At 46.6% G+C, this 19,998-nt stretch overlaps 1 protein-coding gene across 2 annotated transcripts in view; it reads left to right on the top strand.

Annotated features, from left to right (window-relative positions):
- NR6A1 (nuclear receptor subfamily 6 group A member 1) overlaps positions 1–19,282 on the top strand; it is a 233,455-nt gene extending 214,173 nt beyond the window's left edge. For both annotated transcript variants that reach the window (XM_044264932.1, XM_044264934.1), the window contains exons 7-10: positions 986–1,240; positions 9,042–9,163; positions 11,472–11,624; positions 14,039–19,282. In XM_044264932.1, coding sequence (XP_044120867.1) covers positions 986–1,240; positions 9,042–9,163; positions 11,472–11,624; positions 14,039–14,127 — 619 coding nt within the window. In that variant the 3' untranslated portion in view covers positions 14,128–19,282. The remainder of the gene's footprint in view (positions 1–985; positions 1,241–9,041; positions 9,164–11,471; positions 11,625–14,038) is intronic.
- The last annotated feature ends 716 nt before the right edge of the window (positions 19,283–19,998 follow it).

Raw genomic sequence — 19,998 nt, forward strand, 5'->3', positions numbered from 1 at the left:
CTAGGCTCCCGAACAAGGCATTCAAGGCACTACGTGTGTGCCGACTGTCTGCATCCGCAGCCAAGGTACCATGTGCGCTGGTGCCGTGTGCGTGTGTACAGACCTGAGTGGGGGAAGGAGTACTCTTGTTCCTCGGTCAGCTCTACCTGAGTCGATGCTCGCTCGGCCTCTAGGCCCATCAGTTGCTGCACCCATTACTCTTTGGGCCTGAGGCACAGGCTGTTTGTTATCAATTCAGACCTCATAGGACGTATCCTGAGATTTCTCAAGCTAGTCTCCAGTATCAGAAGAGGAAATTCAAAGATCTGCTTACAAGAAGGCCACACAAAATCTTTATAAACCTGGGCGTGGGGATATGGAAACGAGTCATGCCAGGCGCCTTGAGAAGAAGAAAACTGGGACCCTCTCTTCATCCAGGGCAGAGATGAGAAATGCCCTGCTCCTTCCATACAGGGGTAGCTTTCAAGGACTGAGCAACTTTAGTTTCTGAAGTCTCTCCACCAGGGGGTGCACTGAGAGCAGGGAAAGCTAAACGTGTTTTCTCTTCTCTTTCAGCCCTATGGCCTTGGGCGCATTTCTGTGCCAGCCCCTGTGTTGGGTGGGCACCAGGTTCGCCCTACTGGAGCTCTCGTAGCCAAAAGTAATGCAGGAGTGATGGAATTTTCTCTAACACATGGAACATTAGTGGGATGTTGAAATGTTAACATTGGAAGTCATATTCCCTAATAATTGCACAAATTTCCAAGTTTCCTTTCCCTTTCTTCAACCTTTTCTCACCAAACTCACCTCTTAATCCCTGAGCTTGCTGCTGGCCCCAGTCTTGCCCCTTTATCATTAGACTCAATTGAATGGAGCTGGAGACCCATGATCAAGGTCAAGGAACCCACTGCCGGAGACCCTTTTTACTCTTAGGAGTACCCTTTCCCTGTGCCCCCATCCTCCTCTCTGGCCACTGGAAGTGATTTTCCACTGTCTCTCCCCCCAGGTATGCTGTGACTCAGGCAGAGCTGTTTGCCCTGCTTTGCCGCCTGGCTGATGAGCTACTCTTTAGGCAGATTGCCTGGATCAAGAAACTGCCTTTCTTCTGCGAGCTCTCAATCAAGGATTACACGTGCCTCCTGAGCTCTACCTGGCAGGAATTAATCCTGCTGTCCTCTCTCACCGTTTATAGCAAACAGATCTTTGGGGAGCTGGCTGATGTCACTGCCAAGTACTCACCCTCTGATGAAGAACTACACAGGTAAGGGCTGTTGGCTGGGGAGGAAGTCCCGAGCAACCAAACCACTGTCATCCTGCAGGGTGGGGACGGAGTGCCCCCGCTGACACTCCAGAGGATAGGAATTAATGCCACAAACAGGCCTGGCTTCAAATCCTTACTCTGCCTCTGACTAGCTTTGTAACCATAGTCAAGTCTCTGATTCCTACCTTCTGAATTTATAAAATGGGATAGTACCAGTACCTCTGCAACAAGGTAATTGTGCAAAATAAATGATACTGGGCAGCAAGCCTTAGCAGAGCGCTACACTATTATTATTATTTTTGGTTTGTTTTTTTTTTAATCACATCTAGATTACTCAGGTAAGAGAATATATCTGGGGAAAACAAAAATCTGAACTCTAAACTTCATCTGTAAAGTGAGGGGCTCTGAACTGTAGTTTACAATTCAAGAATAAGATCTAGAAGTCACTGTGTTACCTGTTACATGCCAGGCACTGGGCTTGGTGTTTTATATTACTGTCTTATTCTTTTCTCACAGCCTCTAGCATTATAGGCATTGTTATGCCTATTTTATGGATTAAAAAACTGAAGTTCAAAGAGACCTGCCCTTTAATGTTTTGGATTTGAACCCAGAGCCTGAATTCGAACCCATGCCTGCCTAATGTCAAAGTTTAGGCTCTTTAACTGCATCTGAGATGCAGTGAGGCTAAGGAACCGAACCACTCTCTTCAGTGTTTTCTGGCATAACTTCTCATCCTATTTGGGCAGGATCCTAATCTCCCTGTCTAGCACAGATCTTTTACTTAACTCACTTTGAAGTCCTAGAGTGCACAGTGAGTCCCTAAAATCAGGACAGGTAATCTGTTGATTTAACTTTTCTGGCTTATTAGTTATCATGTGAAAAATAAAGCTTAAATCACTTTTTTTTAAAGATTTTATTTATTTATTTGACAGAGATCACAAGCAGACAGAGAGGCAGGCAGAGAGAGGAGGAAGCAGGCTCCCTGCCGAGCAGAGAGCCCGATGTGGGGCTCGATCCCAGGACCCTGAGATCGTGACCTGAGCCGAAGGCAGAGGCTTTAAGCCACTGAGCCACCCAGGTGCCCCTTAAATCACATTTATATAGACATTTCAATAATGTACCTTTACTGAGCAGTTTTTAAAAATGGAAGTCATGAGATTCCAGAACACCAATAAAGAGGGGTGAAGAGATACCCCCATCAATGAAAAGTGGAGGAGATGGGGTAGTAACCCCCATACTTCTCTACGCAGGACCAAAGTGCCTTTCTTTTGTCACCCAAATGCCATGGAATAAAGACAGGCTAAGTGTTAGGCTGAGACTGAAAGTAAAGTTCCGGGGCGCCTGGGTGGTTCAGTGGGTTAAAGCCTCTGCCTTCGGCTCAGGTCATGATCTCAGGGTCCTGGGATCGAGACCCGCATTGGGCTCTCTGCTCAGCAGGGAGACTGCTTCCCCCTCTCTCTCTGCCTGCCTCTCTGCCTACTTGTGATCTCTCTCTCTATCAAATAAATAAATAAAATCTTTAAAAAAAAAAAAGAAAGTAAAGTTCCAAGACTGTCAGGGCCCTTTGCACAATGAGGGAGGGAGGATTCTGGGTGCTGACACTCTGCCCTGGTTTTCTAATATTTCCTCTTCAGTGATGCTTACTGGCTTCAGGATAATCTGTAGATGACAGAGTTTTGAACCCATGTGACACTTTGTCCTGTAAACAGAGCTCTCCAATTTTGCAGATCACCAAACTCCCTCTTTTGAGCCTCTAATTCATTATTTCCATCAAATTCGTATCTGCTGGTCCTTAATTCTGGGCCAGCTGAATGTTTGAATTGCATTCAGCAGACTTTAATATTGCCAGGGTTTGCAGAGCTGCCCCGTTGACTCTGTCCTTTTTATTCGCCTGGAATTTGCTTGGAATCCACCAGTGCAGCCTGGGGCTGTCTAGAAAGTCAGTCTATGAGTGCTAGTTCCTGTAGAATGATGGGTTTGTCCAGGCCCTCTGCAGGTAGGCAGGTATCATTGGCCATGCAGGGCTCTTTGTGGCTTTGAGCTTCATAAATCACCCCATCCTACTCTGTGCAGTCCCTTAAGCCCCAAGAGCAAGGCAGAGGCTAGTAAACTAGTGAGGGAACGTTTATTTCTAGGAAGGTTCTTTACCGAGGAGAATGTAGAGCTGCACTGTCCAATATACTACCTGGTAGCCTCGGGTGACTTTTTAAATTTAAGTTAATTAAAATTTTATAAAATTAAAAATTCAGTCCTCATTTGCACTAGCCACATTTCACATGCTCACTAGCCACACGTGCTTAGTAAGTACTGTACCAGATGGTGCAGATACAGAACATCTCCATCATCTCATGTTGAAAATGCTGATTCTAGAACATGTGTTTGTTCTGAGGATAAGAAATAAATTTATTGTCGGGACTTACTACTCCGTGCAAGAAGCTTACGGAATCCATCCGTGGGAAATAGGAGTTAAACTTCAGTACCTTCGTTCCGATTCCATGCCCATGTACCTAGGACCCTGTCGTGTGTGTCAAAAGGAGGGGTGTTGGGGTTGAGATGGTACAGACATGGTTTCTGACTCTGAGGTGAGAGTCACCATCTCGGCTTGGGGGACTGGGAGACAAACAGAGATAGATAACAATCTGTAATCCAGGGGGATACTGGTGGAGATCGAGAGGCATATGGGGGACTGTGCAAGCACAGCCAAGGAAGTAAGTACCTCTCCTGCCTAATCAAGTACTGCTTGCCAGAGGATAAGACATTTGAGCTGCATCTTGAAGGGGGTGTTTCTAGGTAGATGATAGAGAATAGGAAGAAGGCAGGAGATAAAGTCCTAGAAGTTAGAGATCCTGGGTGGTTGGTTTGTACAGGGAATCAAAAGCAATCCTGTGCATTAGGGTATAGAGAGAATTTGTCTGAGAGATAGAAATGAAGGGAGAAATGACTGGAGAAAAAGGTTTAAAAAAAAAAAAAAGCAGATCATGAAGCATCATGAAGGTGTTCAAATGCTAGCCTGGATGGCTCAGTTGGTTAAGTGTCTGACTCTTGATTTTGGCTCAGGTCATGGTCTCAGGGTCCTGGGATTGGGCTTCCCACTCCGCAGAGAGTCTGCTTGTCTCCTCCCCCGCCCCGTGCTCACACACACAAACATGTACTCTCTCCCTCGAGAAAATAAATAAATCTTTAAAAAAAAAAAAAAAAAGATTTATGGGGCGCCTGGGTGGCTCAGTGGGTTAAAGCCTCTGTCTTCGGCTCAGGTCATGATCCCAGGGTCCTGGGACCGAGCCCCGCTCTCTGCTCAGCGGGGAGCCTGTTTCCTCCTCTCTCTCTGCAGGCCTCTCTGCTTACTTGTGATCTCTGCCTGTCAAATAAATAAATAAAACCTTTAAATAAATAAATAAATAAATTTGTTGGCAAAAGATTATTAAATGCCTACCAAAAGAGTTTGGATTATATTATGTAAATACTTAAGTCATAAGATGCTTTTATGTGGAGCAGTTACATGGTCAGGTGTCATTTTGAAAAGATCGCTGTGGCTGTAAAGCTCAAGGTGGACTGGCGTGGACATCACTAGAGGATGGTGGTTGGGTAGGAGGTTTTCCCGTAACGTAGGTAGAAGAGAAAATGGCCTGGACAAGGCAGCCGTGACTGTGGGAATAGGGAGGGCTGCACAGAGTTAAGAGATAACAAGGAGGTATCGTCAGTGGGACTTCGGGGAGGCAGAAGTCGGGGTTGGGGATGCTGCCAGGCAGGTGAGTGTGAATTCTCTGAGCCAAGATAACGGAGCCTGAGAGCCCAGGAGGTCAGAGGAAAAGGAAGTATGAGAACCTCTGGAACCAGGTACACCAGAGAAAAGCATTCCTTACTCTGCTGGAGACTCAGGGTGTGGAGTCTGTAATTGGCCAGAGCTCTTTTCTACCTTGCCTGCTCCTGCGTTACTCCTACTCCCCCAAAATGCCTTTACTTTTTCACGACTCCTGAGTGCCAGTGAGTTCCTGCTGTCATGAAAAGGCTTTTCCCTGATGATACATGACCACCTCCTTTTCTCTTCTCAAATATTGAATCAAATTTATGGTACCCATTTTCCTTAATCAGGCTGTTATCAGACAGTGAGCTGGGCAAATTTGATTTAAAGCAGATTGTAGCACCAGCCAGTGACTGCTCCTGGCCCTAATCAAGACTCCTTCGCTCTCAAGAGAAGATGCCTTGCACTAGATGGGCTTTAATGGGCACTTCTGTCTCGTGAGCAGTAGCTCCATTTCTGTCAGATCTCTGGAAAGTTGCCTCCCAGCTTCCCTGCTCACACCCTAGCTGTAAGGTTCAGGAAACAATCTCTTCTTTTTGTTGTGATAACAGGAGGGATGATGCTGATGCCATTAATAATGATAATAGCTAACAAGTATGGACTGTTCATTGGGCCAGATTCCATCTTAAGTGCTTTACAAACATTGTTCAGTCCTCACCACCACCCCAAGCAACTGCACTAATGTTCCCCTTGTTCCACAGATGAGGAGCGTGAGGTTCAGAGAGGTGAAAACTCAAGGCTACAAACCTAGAAAAAGATGACGTTGAGATTATCACCTAGATCTGTGGTACTCCAAAGCCCAGAATCCTTACCAGTACCCTCTACTAAATAATTTAGCCTTCTAAAAAGTTCAACTTTCTGCAGTGTGTCCTAGACTTAACAATCTTACTTTCAGTCTTGGAGTGTTTACATGGGTGCTGAGGTGACAATTCCTTTAAAGCTATGACTGCTCCTGGGGGTACGTGCACTTAGCTCAATGAAAAAAAAAGACAACTGGACCTCTCAGCCCCCTTAATGGGACATAACTTACACAGTGTCAGCTTCAATTGCTGACTGAATGGTCCAGTGGTTTGGGGGATCCTAGCAGGAATGTTTTCTTTGTCCCAGCGTGCTTGTGTAATGGGAACCTCGAAGAAGAATGGGTGTGTTTGTCCAACTCTCTGGCTTTAAATGCTGATAATTTGCAGACAGGGAATACAGGGGCGTTAGAACTGTGGAGTGGGCAGATGTGGAGGAGGCACGGCTGCAGGAGAAAGCAGGCCCATGAAACAGAGAACAATTTGTTTATCAAGGGGTGGGATGCGGGGTGTGGAGGAAAGCTTTGCAGTCGGGCTGTGGAGACTGAGTGGGGGCTCCTGGGCTGGCTGCCAGCCCCCCACCACCACCACTGCCAGGGGTCCATGACGGTTGCCTATCCTAGGAAATGTGGAAAAGAAGGTACGTGCTGTCCCCAAGAGAAAGGGCAGATTTGGGACAGAAGCTCCCGCGGGGCACTTGGGAGCTCCTTTGTGCAGCTCACGTCTGGACTCAGTAAGTTCAGTGCCGCTGGCGGGGGTCTGGCTGATAACCACACACCTGCGGGTTCTGCGGTGCCAGAGGGAGCACTTGGGCCAAGCGGTTGCTGATTAAGGCAGAGAACGTTATCTTTGTTTGCTACACTGCTCGGCCACAGACAGATGCTGGCATTGCCGCTCTGCCTCCGTCCTCCTTTTTGACGCCCTACCACATCCTCCCCACACCAGCTCTCCAGCCAGCTACTAGAGGGAATTCACAGTGGAGACCTTTTCCCGCTCAAGAACAGAAATAGTGATCAGAGTCCTGTGATGGCGCGTACTCTTCACTCCCAGGCCCGCTGCCTCCTGCATGGCTCAGCACCTGGAGGCCCTGCAGCAGAGCCCACGCCTGCCTGAGCCGGGCCCGGGGCTGAATCGCTGCAGGAACCCAGAGCTCCTGAGGTCCCCTGTGGTGGCATGAGGCAGCCTTTCCCAGTTACCAGTTAAGGACAAGACAGGGAGCGGACCGTGTAGTGCTAAGAAGGCGAAAGGCTTGGAGTTAGACAACTTGGTTTAAACTTTGGCCCCACCCCACCGCCACTTACTTGCTGTGCATCTTTGAGGTAGGCAGGATGCTCTTCTTGTGTTTCCTCGTCCCTAACGAGCAGGTGATCTTACTTAGCCCCCACGTTGTCAGGGAGGTAAAATGTAAGAATGCAGGAGAGGCCCAGGGACCCAGTAAATAACCTGTCTGAGCTTTGTTTCCACATGTGCACAGAGAGGACTGTAATACCAATTTTGTAGATTTTTTGGGAGTATCCAGTGAAATAATAAGTGTAGAATATTTAACAAAGTTAACTGGCAAGCAGCAAATACTCAACAAAGGATAGAATGATAGATAAGGTTAGTATAGTAGTTATTCAGTATCAGTTTGTCTACCAGCCAGTTTGGGGAAGTATTAATAACGTTGTAAAAGCCATTGGGCCAGGCATAGAGAGAAATAGAATCAGCCCTCATTGTTCAAATCAGCGGATGAGGACAGGAGCTGCGGGTTGTGGTGGGTCGTGATGGGGCGTTGAGGAGAAGGGGTCAGGCTCTAGATTGCTGGTAGCTTTCCTGTAGCTCAGCTCCCTCTGCTGCTTGAGAAGTGCAGACGTTTCTGGCCCACAACGGAGCCAGGCTTGCCCCCCAGGGAGAGGAGATGTGCTGCTTGCCCAGAGGCCAAGCCTTTGCAAAGCCTCAGAGTCAACACAGAAGGCAGTAGAGCCCAGACAGGCATTCAGGACCCACGTAGGGACTTCTTGCCCAGCATAGGGCTGCAGTACTCAGGTCTGAGGATGTCCCCAGCGCATAGTCCCAGTGCTGGGCATCTTTTCTCCTTGACTGAGCTGCATCTGAGGCCTGTCTGGAACTCCCCTTAGGCCACTCCTAGAAGGACAGAGACTGACCCTGACCCCAGCTATTATAAACTCTTGCTTCCCCATTAAGCCTTTTTGATGCTTGGTTTGGTGGTATCTCCACCTCTGGTATGAGGTATGCCCCACTGTGACCCAGAGTATTAGTCTCCTAACCTGGGGCTCCTTTTTCTAAAACTTGGTCTTTCCCCAAGGAGCTTGCTTCTAATCCAAAGAAAGGAGCATGGTCTGCATAGAGTCTTACCTGCTATAGTGTGATGCTGCCCTCAGATATTGGAAGAACCAAGGGCTTGGGAAGTTAGCCTAGGTTCCAAGTTCTAGCTCTGCCACCAGCTAGCTGTGTGCTTGTGGACCAGTCCCCTCTGCTCTTTGATCTTCAGTTTCTCATCTATACAGCGGTAATGATAATCTCACAGAGCCCATGAAGCTGAGAAAACTCAATGAGAAAGTGCACATAAGTGCCTAGCACGGAGACTGGTAGGGCATGGAGGCTCAGGTAATGTTTCCCTTCCTCCCTAGCTAAAGTGAGGGATGCCACAATTTTTCATTGTGTGTAACCTCAGCCCTGCTGGAAGCAGTGAACCTAAAAAATACAATCATCAGCTTTTTTTTCACCGTGGCAGAGGCTCAGGTAGAATCACCATGGCAGCTGCCATTGAACCTGGAGGCTACATCTCAGCTATAGAAGAATCTTGATAGTGTTGTATTTTTCCACATTTACATTTCAGACTGCCTTTGGCCCTTGTTACCCGCAAGCAGGCAAGCATTATTATTTTACAAAAGAGAATCTCGAAGTTTAGAGAGGTCAAATGATTTTCCCAAGGCCTTACAGCTTTTGAATGTTGGAGCTGGATGTGAACTTAGATTTGACTCACCCCACCTGACCTTAGGAACAGCAGCTGTCTGAGCTGCCTTCCCTCTAGACAAACCATGGATCTACCTGTCCTTCATAATCATTCTGGATTCCATTTCCCCCAAGCTCAGACTCTTTTCTATCTTAGATGCCTCAAGGAGCTGTAGGAGACCTCTTTCTTCCCTTCCTTAACCCCCACTGGTATCAAAGCCCACTCACACCTCTGTCTGTTCCCCAGATTTAGTGATGAAGGGATGGAGGTGATCGAGCGGCTCATCTACCTGTATCACAAGTTCCATCAGCTGAAGGTCAGCAATGAGGAGTATGCTTGCATGAAAGCAATTAACTTCTTAAATCAAGGTAAGTAGCTGGAGGTGAGAAAAGGGGATTTGGTTTGTTTATTTATTTATTTTGCCAGAGAGCATTTTCCCTCATGTTTCACACACCACCTCCTACCCTTTTACCCTCAGGACTGTCACACAGAATCTGTCGCACCATGTGGGTACCAGTCCTAGAAGGCCTCTGCTTTCCTCAGCCTGCCCCTCTAGAGCACAGGGCACGCTTTGGATTTTTTTCTTCAAACCTAAATGCCACAGTCTCTATAACTCATAGAGGAAGGAAGAGGATTTGCTTTGTTTAGTCAGTTTTAATGCATTTAAACACAGACACCAAGGACAGTACATGCGTCATTTAAAATATGTACCAAGTTTACCAGTGGCTGAAGAAGAGCTGGGTGACTGATGAAACTATTGGAGATAAGACGTGTGTGACAGGCTGGCAGTGGTTCTGACGGCCTCTTCAGGGTAGAGTGGGCGGGGGGGGGGGGGGTTGTACAAAAGCAACGTGGATCCACAACGTGGATCAAGCGTGGCTTGCTTTTCTTTTTTTTTTTTTTTTTTAAGATTTTTTATTTATTTGACAGAAAAAGCGAGAGAGGGAACACAAGCAGGGAGAGTGGGAGAGGGAGAAGTAGGCTTCCCACCAAGCAGGAAGTCTGATGCGGGGCTTGATCCCAGGACCCCGGGATCAGGACCTGAGCTGAAGGCAGCCCCTTGACGACTGAGCCACCCAGGCACCCCTCAAGCATGGCTTTTTCACTAGAAGACGGCTGGCTGCGGTTTATGTGGGGCATCGCCTACGAAGTGGTGCTTGGCAGCTGCTCGTAACTGGAGCAGGAAGGAGAATGTATATTCTCTTTTTTCCAAAGTAGCATATGACTGCTCTGTTCTCACAGTGGAACAGGGCTGTTTTGCTTCCTGTGACATTGGAATTGCTCTGTTACTGTATTCAGTTTCCTAGTCCAGAGTCTGAACCCCTCCTCTGGCTTACTCCGTCTAGCTGCTGCTTCGCTATTCATTCATCTTCATTTATCTGCTGTTCCATGTGCCTCCCTTAGACCAGGCGCTGTGTTGACCATGAAAGACATTAAGTAAAATAGATCGCAGGTCCCTGGCTTCAAGATGTACACACTTTAGGGGCGCCTGGGTGACTCAGTGGGTGAAAGCCTCTTCCTTCCGCTCAGGTCATGATCTCAGGGTCCTGGGATAGAGCCCTACATTGGGCTCTCTGCTCAGCAGGGAGCCTGCTTCCTCCTCTCTCTGTTGCCTTTCTGCCTACCTGTGATCTCTGTCAAATAAATAAACTAAATCTTAAAAAAAAAAAAAAGAGGTACACACTCTAATGGGACCTGACCCATTACTTGAGCCTCATATTGGGGGAGATCAGCAACAGCTACTTGGAGGAGAAATCTGAGCTGGGCCTCAAAGGCTGGGTAAGATTTATATAGAGAATATTTATATCCTATTTTATGTATAAATTATATAGATAAGTTGTATTTATATTCTGTGTATAAAAAGTTAGTATGTGCATAGACATTATATATACACACATACATATACATTATATATATATACACATATGCATTTATATATAAATGAAAGAGAGAGAGATCTATATAGAGAAAAGGTGGAGTGACCGCTCGGATAGTATGAGCAGACGCACATAGGAGACCATGTGTGAGTATGTGCAGCTATCAGCAGACTTTGTTATTGGCTCTAGCAAAGGGCCAGTTTAAGAAATTTAAGAAATTTTGGGCGCCTGGGTGGCTCAGTGGGTTAAGCCGCTGCCTTCGGCTCAGGTCATGATCTCAGGGTCCTGGGATCGAGTCCCACATCGGGCTCTCTGCTCAGCAGGGAGCCTGCTTCCCTCTCTCTCTCTCTGCCTGCCTCTCTGTCTACTTGTAATCTCTCTCTGTCAAATAAATAAATAAAATCTTTTTAAAAAATTTAAAAAAAAAGAAATTTAAGAAATTTTGACGGATAGGGAGATGACTCAATCAGTTGTTCAACATCCACTGGTCCGTGTTCTGTGTCGAGCCCTGTGTTGGGAGCCGTGCAGGAAGCTGAGAAAGATGCCGCCCAGCACTCAAGTGTCTCAGTCTAGTGACTGTCCTTTATATTTTTTTTCTTCTTTATCTGATTTCTCTTCCCTTATCCAGAGTTTTGTTTCTCCATGATAGAAAGAGAAAAGATCTCCTGTTGTGACAATGTTGAATAGCTTTTAATCGAAAGATGCACATATTCAAGGAGCTAGTGTTTCTTCCACAGTAGAAAGCCCCTCCTTTTCCTGTGTGGTTTTTGTTCTTGTTTTTGTTTTTGTTTTTCCACAGATATCAGGGGTCTGACCAGTGCCTCACAGCTGGAACAGTTGAACAAGCGGTACTGGTACATATGCCAGGATTTCACTGAATATAAATATACCCATCAGCCGAACCGCTTTCCTGACCTCATGATGTGCTTACCTGAGATTCGCTATATTGCAGGTACAGTTGTGGGCAGGGCGTGCAAACCTTCCTTGCTTCTCTTGCCTTGTGAAAGAAATGAGATAGGCTTGTGTTCAAGATAGCTCATTCCGGGCTCGTCACCAGCTGCATAAAAGAGCTACTACCATTGCCCTCAGAAAGTTATATTCTATTGAGAAGTTTGTGTTTTCTTTGTAGGGAAGAGAGTCTGACATTTCCCAAGTGCCTATCATGTGCAAGGTGCTTTGTAGCCTTATGTTTTTTTAATCTCAGAACCAACTCTTCAAGGCTGGTTGTTGGTGATATTTATGGTCCGTCTATGGATGGGGAAATAGGCTCAGAGTTTCTCAAATTAACTTCATTTCCTGCATATATACTTTAAAATATAGACATCAAAATGATATATTTTATGCTATGTGAATTAATTATATCTCAATTTTTAAAATTAACTTCATTTCATAGAATTTCTTACAGATTTTTGGAGATTATTCATTTAAAGCAATATCTTTAAAATAATTCTCAAGAATCCTACCTTTGCAAAGGAATTTTTGTTGTTATTGCTTTGAAATCTTGACATTTAAATAGGTCCGCTTCAGTATAAAGTCCTGGGTTTTGGGTTTTTTTTTTTTTTTTTTTTTGGTTGTTTTTTGTTTTGTTTTGTTTTTTGTTTTTTAAAGATTTTATTTATTTATTTGTCAGAGAGAGAGGAGCAAGAGCGAGCACAGGCAGACAGAGTGGCAGGCAGAGGTAGAGGGAGAAGCAAGCTCCCTGCCAAGCAAGGAGCCCGATGTGAGACTCGATCCCAGGACGCTGGGATCATGACCTGAGCTGAAGGCAGCTGCTTAACCAACTGAGCCACCCAGGCGTCCCTTTTTTTGTTGTTTTTTTGTTTTTTTGTTTTTTTTTATTCAACAGACAGAGATCACAAGCAGGCAGAGAGGCAGGCAGAGAGAGAGGAGGAAGCAGGCTCCCCGTTGAGCAGAGAGCCCAATCCCAGGACCCTGGGATCATGACCTGAGCCAAAGGCAGAGGCTTTAACCCACTGAGCCACGTAGGTGCCCCCTGGGTTTTGTTTTTATTGTTGTTTTAGGTCTTCTGGTAAAGATTCTTGTGTATAGTAATAGCATATACTGAGGGAAAACTCAGAAATGTGACCTCTAAGATAAAACTGTTCTGTCAAATTCAGCCAAATTCAGGAGGAAAGAATTTTCGGTCTGACAAAGGAATTTTTTCCCAACTTTTTGGACCTAAGTAGTCTAGCAGAGCTGAACTGAACCTAAAATATTGGAATTTTAGGGGTGCTTTGATAGTTTATGGCTTGGCGTCTCCAAATCTATGTTTTACTGAATAAGGTGTTAATCAGATGCTCTCTGAAATACAGGGAGGTCAGTGGTTAATACCCCACTCTCCCCGACAGAGCTGGATTCTCAACTCTGGCAACATTTTGAATCACCTGGAAAATGTTTTAAGAATAACTGTGCTTGGATTGTTCTGCAGAGATTCTGATTTAATTGGTATGGAGTGGGACCTGGGCATCAATATTTTTTTAAAACTCCCCAGGTGACTCAAAGGTGCTGGCAGTGAGGGGTGCCTGGGTGGCTCAGTGGATTAAGCCGCTGCCTTCGGCTCAGGTCATGATCCCAGGGTCCTGGGGTCAAGCCCCACGTCCGATTCTCTGCTCAGCAGGGAGCCTGCTTCCCCCTCTCTCTCTGCCTGCCTCTCTGCCTGCTTGTAATCTCTCTCTCTGTATCAAATAAATAAATAAAATCTTTTTTTTAAAAAAAAAAAAAAAAAGGTACTGGCCGGGAGAAGAATGACAGTGTCCGGTATTTACAGAGTCTATCAGCACACTGAGTGCTCTGCGGTGTTTTCCAGTGAAGAAGCTTGTACACCTTTCTCAACCCCAAATTTCTCAAATTTATTTGCCCCTGTGACCACCCCCTCCTTCTTTTCCAGTACTTTTATTAACCCTTTATACTCTTCTAAAGAACAGAATGCTAATTAGAGACTCTACCAGGAAAAAAAAAATAGGGTATGTTTCTCAGGGTATTTTAGAAGAAAATACCTAGGGAACACCTTTCTGTTTAACATTCCTCATCTATAAAATGGAGATAACAAGTAATATCTATCACTTGGAAATATTATGAGCATTAGATAATGTATTGAAGCAGCTGGCATGGAGTAAGTAGATGGGAGCAGTGATGGTAGCTTGCACCATGACTAGACTCACTAGGGTCCCGACATGGGTCTGGGTCTCAGCTGGTTAGCACAGTTGGTCTGATGCTCCTGTCTTTGCGATACCCCGGCACTTTCTTGCTCTAGTCCCTCCAAAAGACAACATTCTCCCTCCCCCAGCCCGAGAGGAGGAGGCGGACACACTCTTCCACTGCAGCCGTCCCTAACTCCTAACTCTTCTTTTCCCGCCTTGTTACCAGGAAAGATGGTGAATGTGCCCCTGGAGCAGCTGCCCCTCCTCTTTAAGGTGGTGCTGCACTCCTGCAAGACAAGCGTGGGCAACGAATGACCTGTTCCCAGCGCTCCTCCTCGGGCCAGCCATGGCGCCTTGGGTGGGCAGAACAGGCTCCGGAAGAAAGAGCCAGAGAGACCAAGATGGAGGCTGTGGAGCAGTGTTTCCAGTTGCCTCCATAGCAAGAAGAGTTTTTGTTTGTTTGTCTGTTTTTTTAACCTCATTTTTCTATATATTTATTTCACGACAGAGTTGAATGTATGGCCTTCAACATGATGCACATGCTTTTGTGTGAATGCAGCCGATGCATTTCCTTGCAGTTTACAGAATGTGAAGATGTTTAATGTTATAGTGTTGTCATTGTTTAGAGATAGTTCTTTTGTATTTTGAGGGAGAGGGTGGGATGGGGCTGAGATGAATATTTCCATAATGTTGACAAAGACGACTACCTCAGTGGAAAGGGAGGGGTGTAACCATCCCTACTTTTTCCACATGTTCTCAGCAGACTCCTACATTAGTCTGTCAGAGAGCAGACTGCCTTTTTCTAGTCACAGAATTACCGGGTAAAAGTAAAAGAGCACACCATAAAGGGGCAAAGTGGTGTTGGGAGATTTATTAAGCAAAGTGGGTGAAACATTGGAAACAGGATATGAGGATTTAGCATTCTCTTTTCTTTGGAAAGCATGGTAGTTGAGGGAGTAGAGTGCAGTGACCGAATCTAAGATGTCCTCCCTCCGAACAGCTCTTCAGGGAGAAGGGTTTCTGTTCCCATACCATGCTGTGGGCTGCCCCCGCCCCCACCGTCCGAACCACCACTACTGGTTTCTGCTACTGTCAACTTTTTGTCCACACGTGGTCCTGGCAGTAAATTCTTGGGACTTGTCTGCTAGCTCCCTTGGAGCTCACAGCTACCTAGTATCTTTACCTGAGTCTACCAAGGTCTGCCTTCCTCAGACTCCTTGCCACTCTGTCTTACCCATTTGACTTCCTCTTGGCCCTTTGAAAAAACAACTGAACAAAATGTCATGCTCTGAATCCTGGTGCCCACTACTGATTTATTCTGCTTTCGCCTTGCTTTTTTTCAAAGGGTAGTGGGACAAAGGCCAGACTGCTAAAAGAATAAACAATCTTCCTTTCCCTGTTCCCCTCCCCCCGTCCTGTCTCATCCTCAGGACTGAATCCAAACCCTGCCGTCTTTCATACAGTGGGAGGGACCATTCACCCATCAGCTAAACAGAGGCTTTGCCCCTTCATTCTCCTCCCAAGTTCTCCTAACCTCTCCAAAAAGGAGACCAGGTTTCCTTAGAACAGAAAGCCCAAGTACCAGAGTTGGCCCACCTGCCCATTATATTATTGGTGACCTGGCTGACCAAGGCCTGGAGGGCTGGAGTCCAAAGCACCTGGAAGGGAAGGGGGGGCTTGAAACTACCTCATGTTCCTAAGGGCCTGGCTGCCCCCCTCTGCAGATACGGCCTGGACCTCCTATTCCTTCACTACCTACCCTGCCTAGTCCTGGGAAACGTTCTTTACCCTCTTGGCTTTAGCCAGTGGCCACACCATGTCTGTCTTAGGAATCTTTCAGGTGCTTTTCCATTCTCTGCCTTACTGTTGTAATTGTCTCTACCCGTACCCAGGTATCTCCCACAGCCAGTGCAGTCCACAGACCACTTTAACTGGGGACCTCCCTGAGTGGTCTGGAGGGGCCTATAGCATTTTGTTTTGCCCTTTGCTCTCTTCCCAACCCAGCCAGCAACTTTACCAAGTGGGCCACCATATTGTGTGCACACCAGGTAGTCTGTGTCGGATTATAATTTTTTTTTTCCCAGTGAAATGTTACGGGTACCAGCAGAGCGATGACTTTGTCCCTTGATGGATCTAGAACTCAGAGCATTACTCCTTACTGCCATTTCCCCAGCTGCTCTGAGAAAGGAAAAAGAGACATGTTCCTCAGGAAAACCTCCAACCAGAATGTTCTTCACATGTTGATGGGAAGATTTATGTTTGTGTATCTGTTTATTTCTAAGTTCCCAATATTTTTGTTTCCCTGATTTTTTTATTTAACCAAGTAGATCACATTCTTTGGCTACAGGTCAGACTCCGAGCTTCTTTTCTCAAGGTAGGGGAGGAGACACCTATCAGAGTCCCTTTTCCAACACTGCTCCTGTGTGCCGTATCTTTCTTTGCTTAGACCTCCATCTGTCAAATTATTATTTTTTGAAATTGCTTTTTTCTTAAATTAAGCATTTTACTGGTTGTGTTGGGTATCAGAGGAAATTGCTCTCTGACAAGACAAGAACATGTCTCCAATAATGCAGCATTAAATAGAGCAAGTTGTTAATTTGTGGAGTGGGGGAAAGGTTCTGCAAGTTGCCATTGTACAAATCCATTTTTACAAATGTTTGCAGCAGATTCCACAGAACAAAGAGCCCATTCATTGCCAAGAGCCCTGCAGAATCTCTGAGCCAAGTGGCCGTGTGTTCCAAGCCGGAGCCTGACCTGTGGACAGCCTTTAATGTCTTCTGCACCCAGTCCTTTTATGACGTGGGCTTTTTTTAAACAGGGTAAAGTGAATGTGTTGCATTGCAAACTCAGGTATTATGAGGAGAAGGTAGGAGTGTAGCTAGCAGTGTGGAGACATTAGGTCAGCCACTAGATGTATTTGTGAATTTGGTTTGAAGGACACAGAGAAAGGTTGGAGGGGGAGGTTTGGTGTGTTTGTTTTTTGCCTTTCTTCCCATAACATTTGGTTAACAGGTAGCCTTTTTGCTAGTGGAAGAAGAAAAAAGTTGTGCATGTTGTCTCTAATTCCCCTGTCTTCTGTCCTTTCTCAATCCCCTGCTACCAACAGCACTCACTTTGAGTGAGTTTTTCAGCCATAAAAATGTAACCCTGAAAGCTGTGTGGTAAAGGAGAGTCCTGCCTCCTTGCACTGCATTGAAACACACAGGCTTTTCCTTTCCTTTCCCTTTAAATGTTTTCTTGACCCAAGACAAAAGTTTGGAATTTTGAAACTTCACCTACAGCTTACGCTCTCTGGCTCCTTTGTACAATTTTGGAGTCTTTCACAAGGTTTGGTGGTCTTGCCCTTAGTCTGGAGAAACTCCCCAGAACCTTTCTCTAAGCACTCCACCTGGCTCAGAGGACACCCCAGCCCCCTGCTTAACCCGTAACTGAGGTGGGCGAACCTCACGGAATAGAAGGCAGCATGCAGAGACCTCCTTGTCTTGTTCCCCAGAACCAGAGGGTGGATAGAGGGAATCTAAGGGTCTCCACGGCATTGCTGACAGTCACCGCTCCACACTGACCTGCCTCTCACGTGCCACCCCTGTTCAGGGATGTGAGTACCTGCTGTGGCCAATATGTCACCAGGTCCTTAAAAACCTGAGCTCTGTGAGCTGCCTTGCTCTACTTCTGCTTCCCATTTCCTACTTTTGTTTGTTCTTGATTTCCTGGGGAATGGGGCGGATGGAGACGGATGGACAAACCCAGCATGGGCAGCATCGAAGCCATGCCCTCGGTTGGCCAGAGTAAGGGGACCCCGGCCTTTCAGCAGGGCAGGAAGTTGGGCAGTGGTTCCAAGTCTTTAGCTCTGGGCCCCTGGCCTATGTCTTTTTTCTTGTTGCTTTTTAAAAATTTTGCAATTATTTTAAGAAATCCAGTCTTTCAGATCAGCTCTTTCATTAAACTTTAAGTTTTTCTTTATTGATTTTTTTTAAACAAAACAAAAAACAAAAACAAAAATACCACTGCTCTCTTTCCCCAATTTGATCCATGAGAATTCCCTACACTCCCCTCTGCCTTTGTAGTTGATCATTCCTCCCTTTTTCCTCAGCTCGAAGCATCTATGTCCAGTGTCTGTGAAATGATGTTTTATCTGTGTCTCAGGATGAGAAACGGCAATCATTCCACCAGGTGCTGGAAACTGATTAGCCTCGAGGCAAGGGTTTCTAGGGCCATAGCTCAGGGATGTGTATTTAATTACAGGGTCCCCAGAAACCCCTCTCTTGGCTGCCACAAGCAGCAGCTTCTTTTTTGGGCTTGAGAACCGGACCTGGACCATTTCCTCCGAGGCAGGAGCCCCAAAGAACATGCGGAGACGAGGCGCACACTGGGGCTTCCTTCTTGGCTAGACCTGGGCCACCTTGAAACTTGAAGAATTCTGGCTGTCCTGCAACAGGAGCCACTACGGCCCTGCCTCCACCAGCCCATAAAATGCCCAGTCCCCCTGCCCAGTCCAGTGCCCATTCGGCCTCCTTCTTCTGGGCCTGCAGCCCTCCGTGAAGCATAGCCCGCTCACGAATCAGTTGCAGGCTCAAAGGGAAACTGAGTTAGGCCAGAGCTTGCTCCAAGCCCAAGAAGAAAGTTGTGTTACTGGTGGAGGCTAGTCTTCCAAATCCTGGAGCCAGCCCTGCCAGCCAAAGGATCATTTTTGCCCTTTGGTGACTTTTTTTTTCTTTCTCTGAAATGTCTTATGATAGGTAATAATGTTGTTGACTCAAATTTCCATGAAAAAGAAAAAAAAAAATAAAACTACCTCTTGAGTGACATTCCTGATCTATTCCTCTCTGAGGAATCCTGTGGGAAAAGAATACCATAGCTCCTGCTCTGTTTACATGTTTCTGTTGGAAAAGAAACTCTGCCTGCCCTGGGGTGTTGGTGTTTTTGTCTGTGCTGCCATCCCAGGCTTGCGATAGGGGCTTGTGGCTGCATTGTGATGTCTGGGCCATGTCTGGAGAGGCCCAGCCACCTGCCCAGCCACGGACTAGCCACCCCTTTGAAGAGGCCATCATTTCTTTCCTGTGATCCAGGGCACAGGGAGCGCCACCTCTCGCCACCCCGTCTCCAGGGGCTGTGGTGGCACAAGCATCAGTGAACATATCCTTGGGCTACCTACCCTAGGCCCACTTCTACCCACAGTCCAATGGAGGAATCGTGTAAATGGGATGTCTCTGAGCCCTTGTCCCCAAAGGGCCGGCCAAGGGCTGCCCGCCAGCCTGGCTCCATCAACCCCGCATGACCAAATGATAGTTGGTGGGCTCTGCAGGCTACCCAGGCCCTCTGCTACCTCCCACCCTGCCAGCTGGCGAGGGATGGGCCCTTTTCTGTGAATTGACTACCTGTGGAAATGTGACCAATTAGTGTGAAATGCATGTTTAGCAAATGTTAGGTACTGTATTTGAACCAATAAATGTGAATTCTTCTGCACATGGCATCTGTCTGTGAAGCTTGTCTGGGGTTCTAGGGAGGGACCGTGGGGTTGCCCTAAGGAGCTGGCTGATGTCTGCTTGGCCCTACTTGTAGCTGACACCCACTCAGCTTCTATTGCTGAGGGTCTGGCGGAGGGCTCTCTGTCAGAGCTGCTTGAATCGATGAACCAGTCCCATAATAAGCTGTCTACCCTGTGTGCCAGGCACTGTTTGGGGACTTTTCACAAACCTGAACCTCCTTGAACTTCAAGGATTATTACCTCTATTTTGTTGAAGTGAGGTGAAAAGACTCCCAGTTAGAAAGTGGCACAAATAGAGGAACTTAGTCTGGTGGGGGAGACAAACACGGACCTTTGCAGTAGTTATAGTTAAGGGTATATATGAGGTGGTAAGGAGCTAGAGGAGGGAGTGGCTTGTTCTACTCGGGGAATGCTTCACAGATGAGCACTGAAGGTGGGTTTTGAAGAAAGGCACTAGGCAGAGGAGGCTAGCCCAGGTGGAGGGGAGAGAGATCACCTGGCCGTGAATCAGAGACATGGAATACTCGGGCACAACAAGGCACTGCCACGGCAGGAATGGCGGCAGATGGAAGGGATAGCAAGACTTGAGCTTGGAGAAGCTCTTGGGGACCTTGAATGCCATGTTCAGGAGTCTGTTTGTTTTTAAGATTTTATTTATTTATTTGACAGAGATCACAAGTACGCGGGGTGGGGAGAATGCA

This window comes from Neovison vison, chromosome 9 (genome assembly GCF_020171115.1).
Source record: "Neovison vison isolate M4711 chromosome 9, ASM_NN_V1, whole genome shotgun sequence".
NCBI lineage: Eukaryota > Metazoa > Chordata > Mammalia > Carnivora > Mustelidae > Neogale > Neogale vison.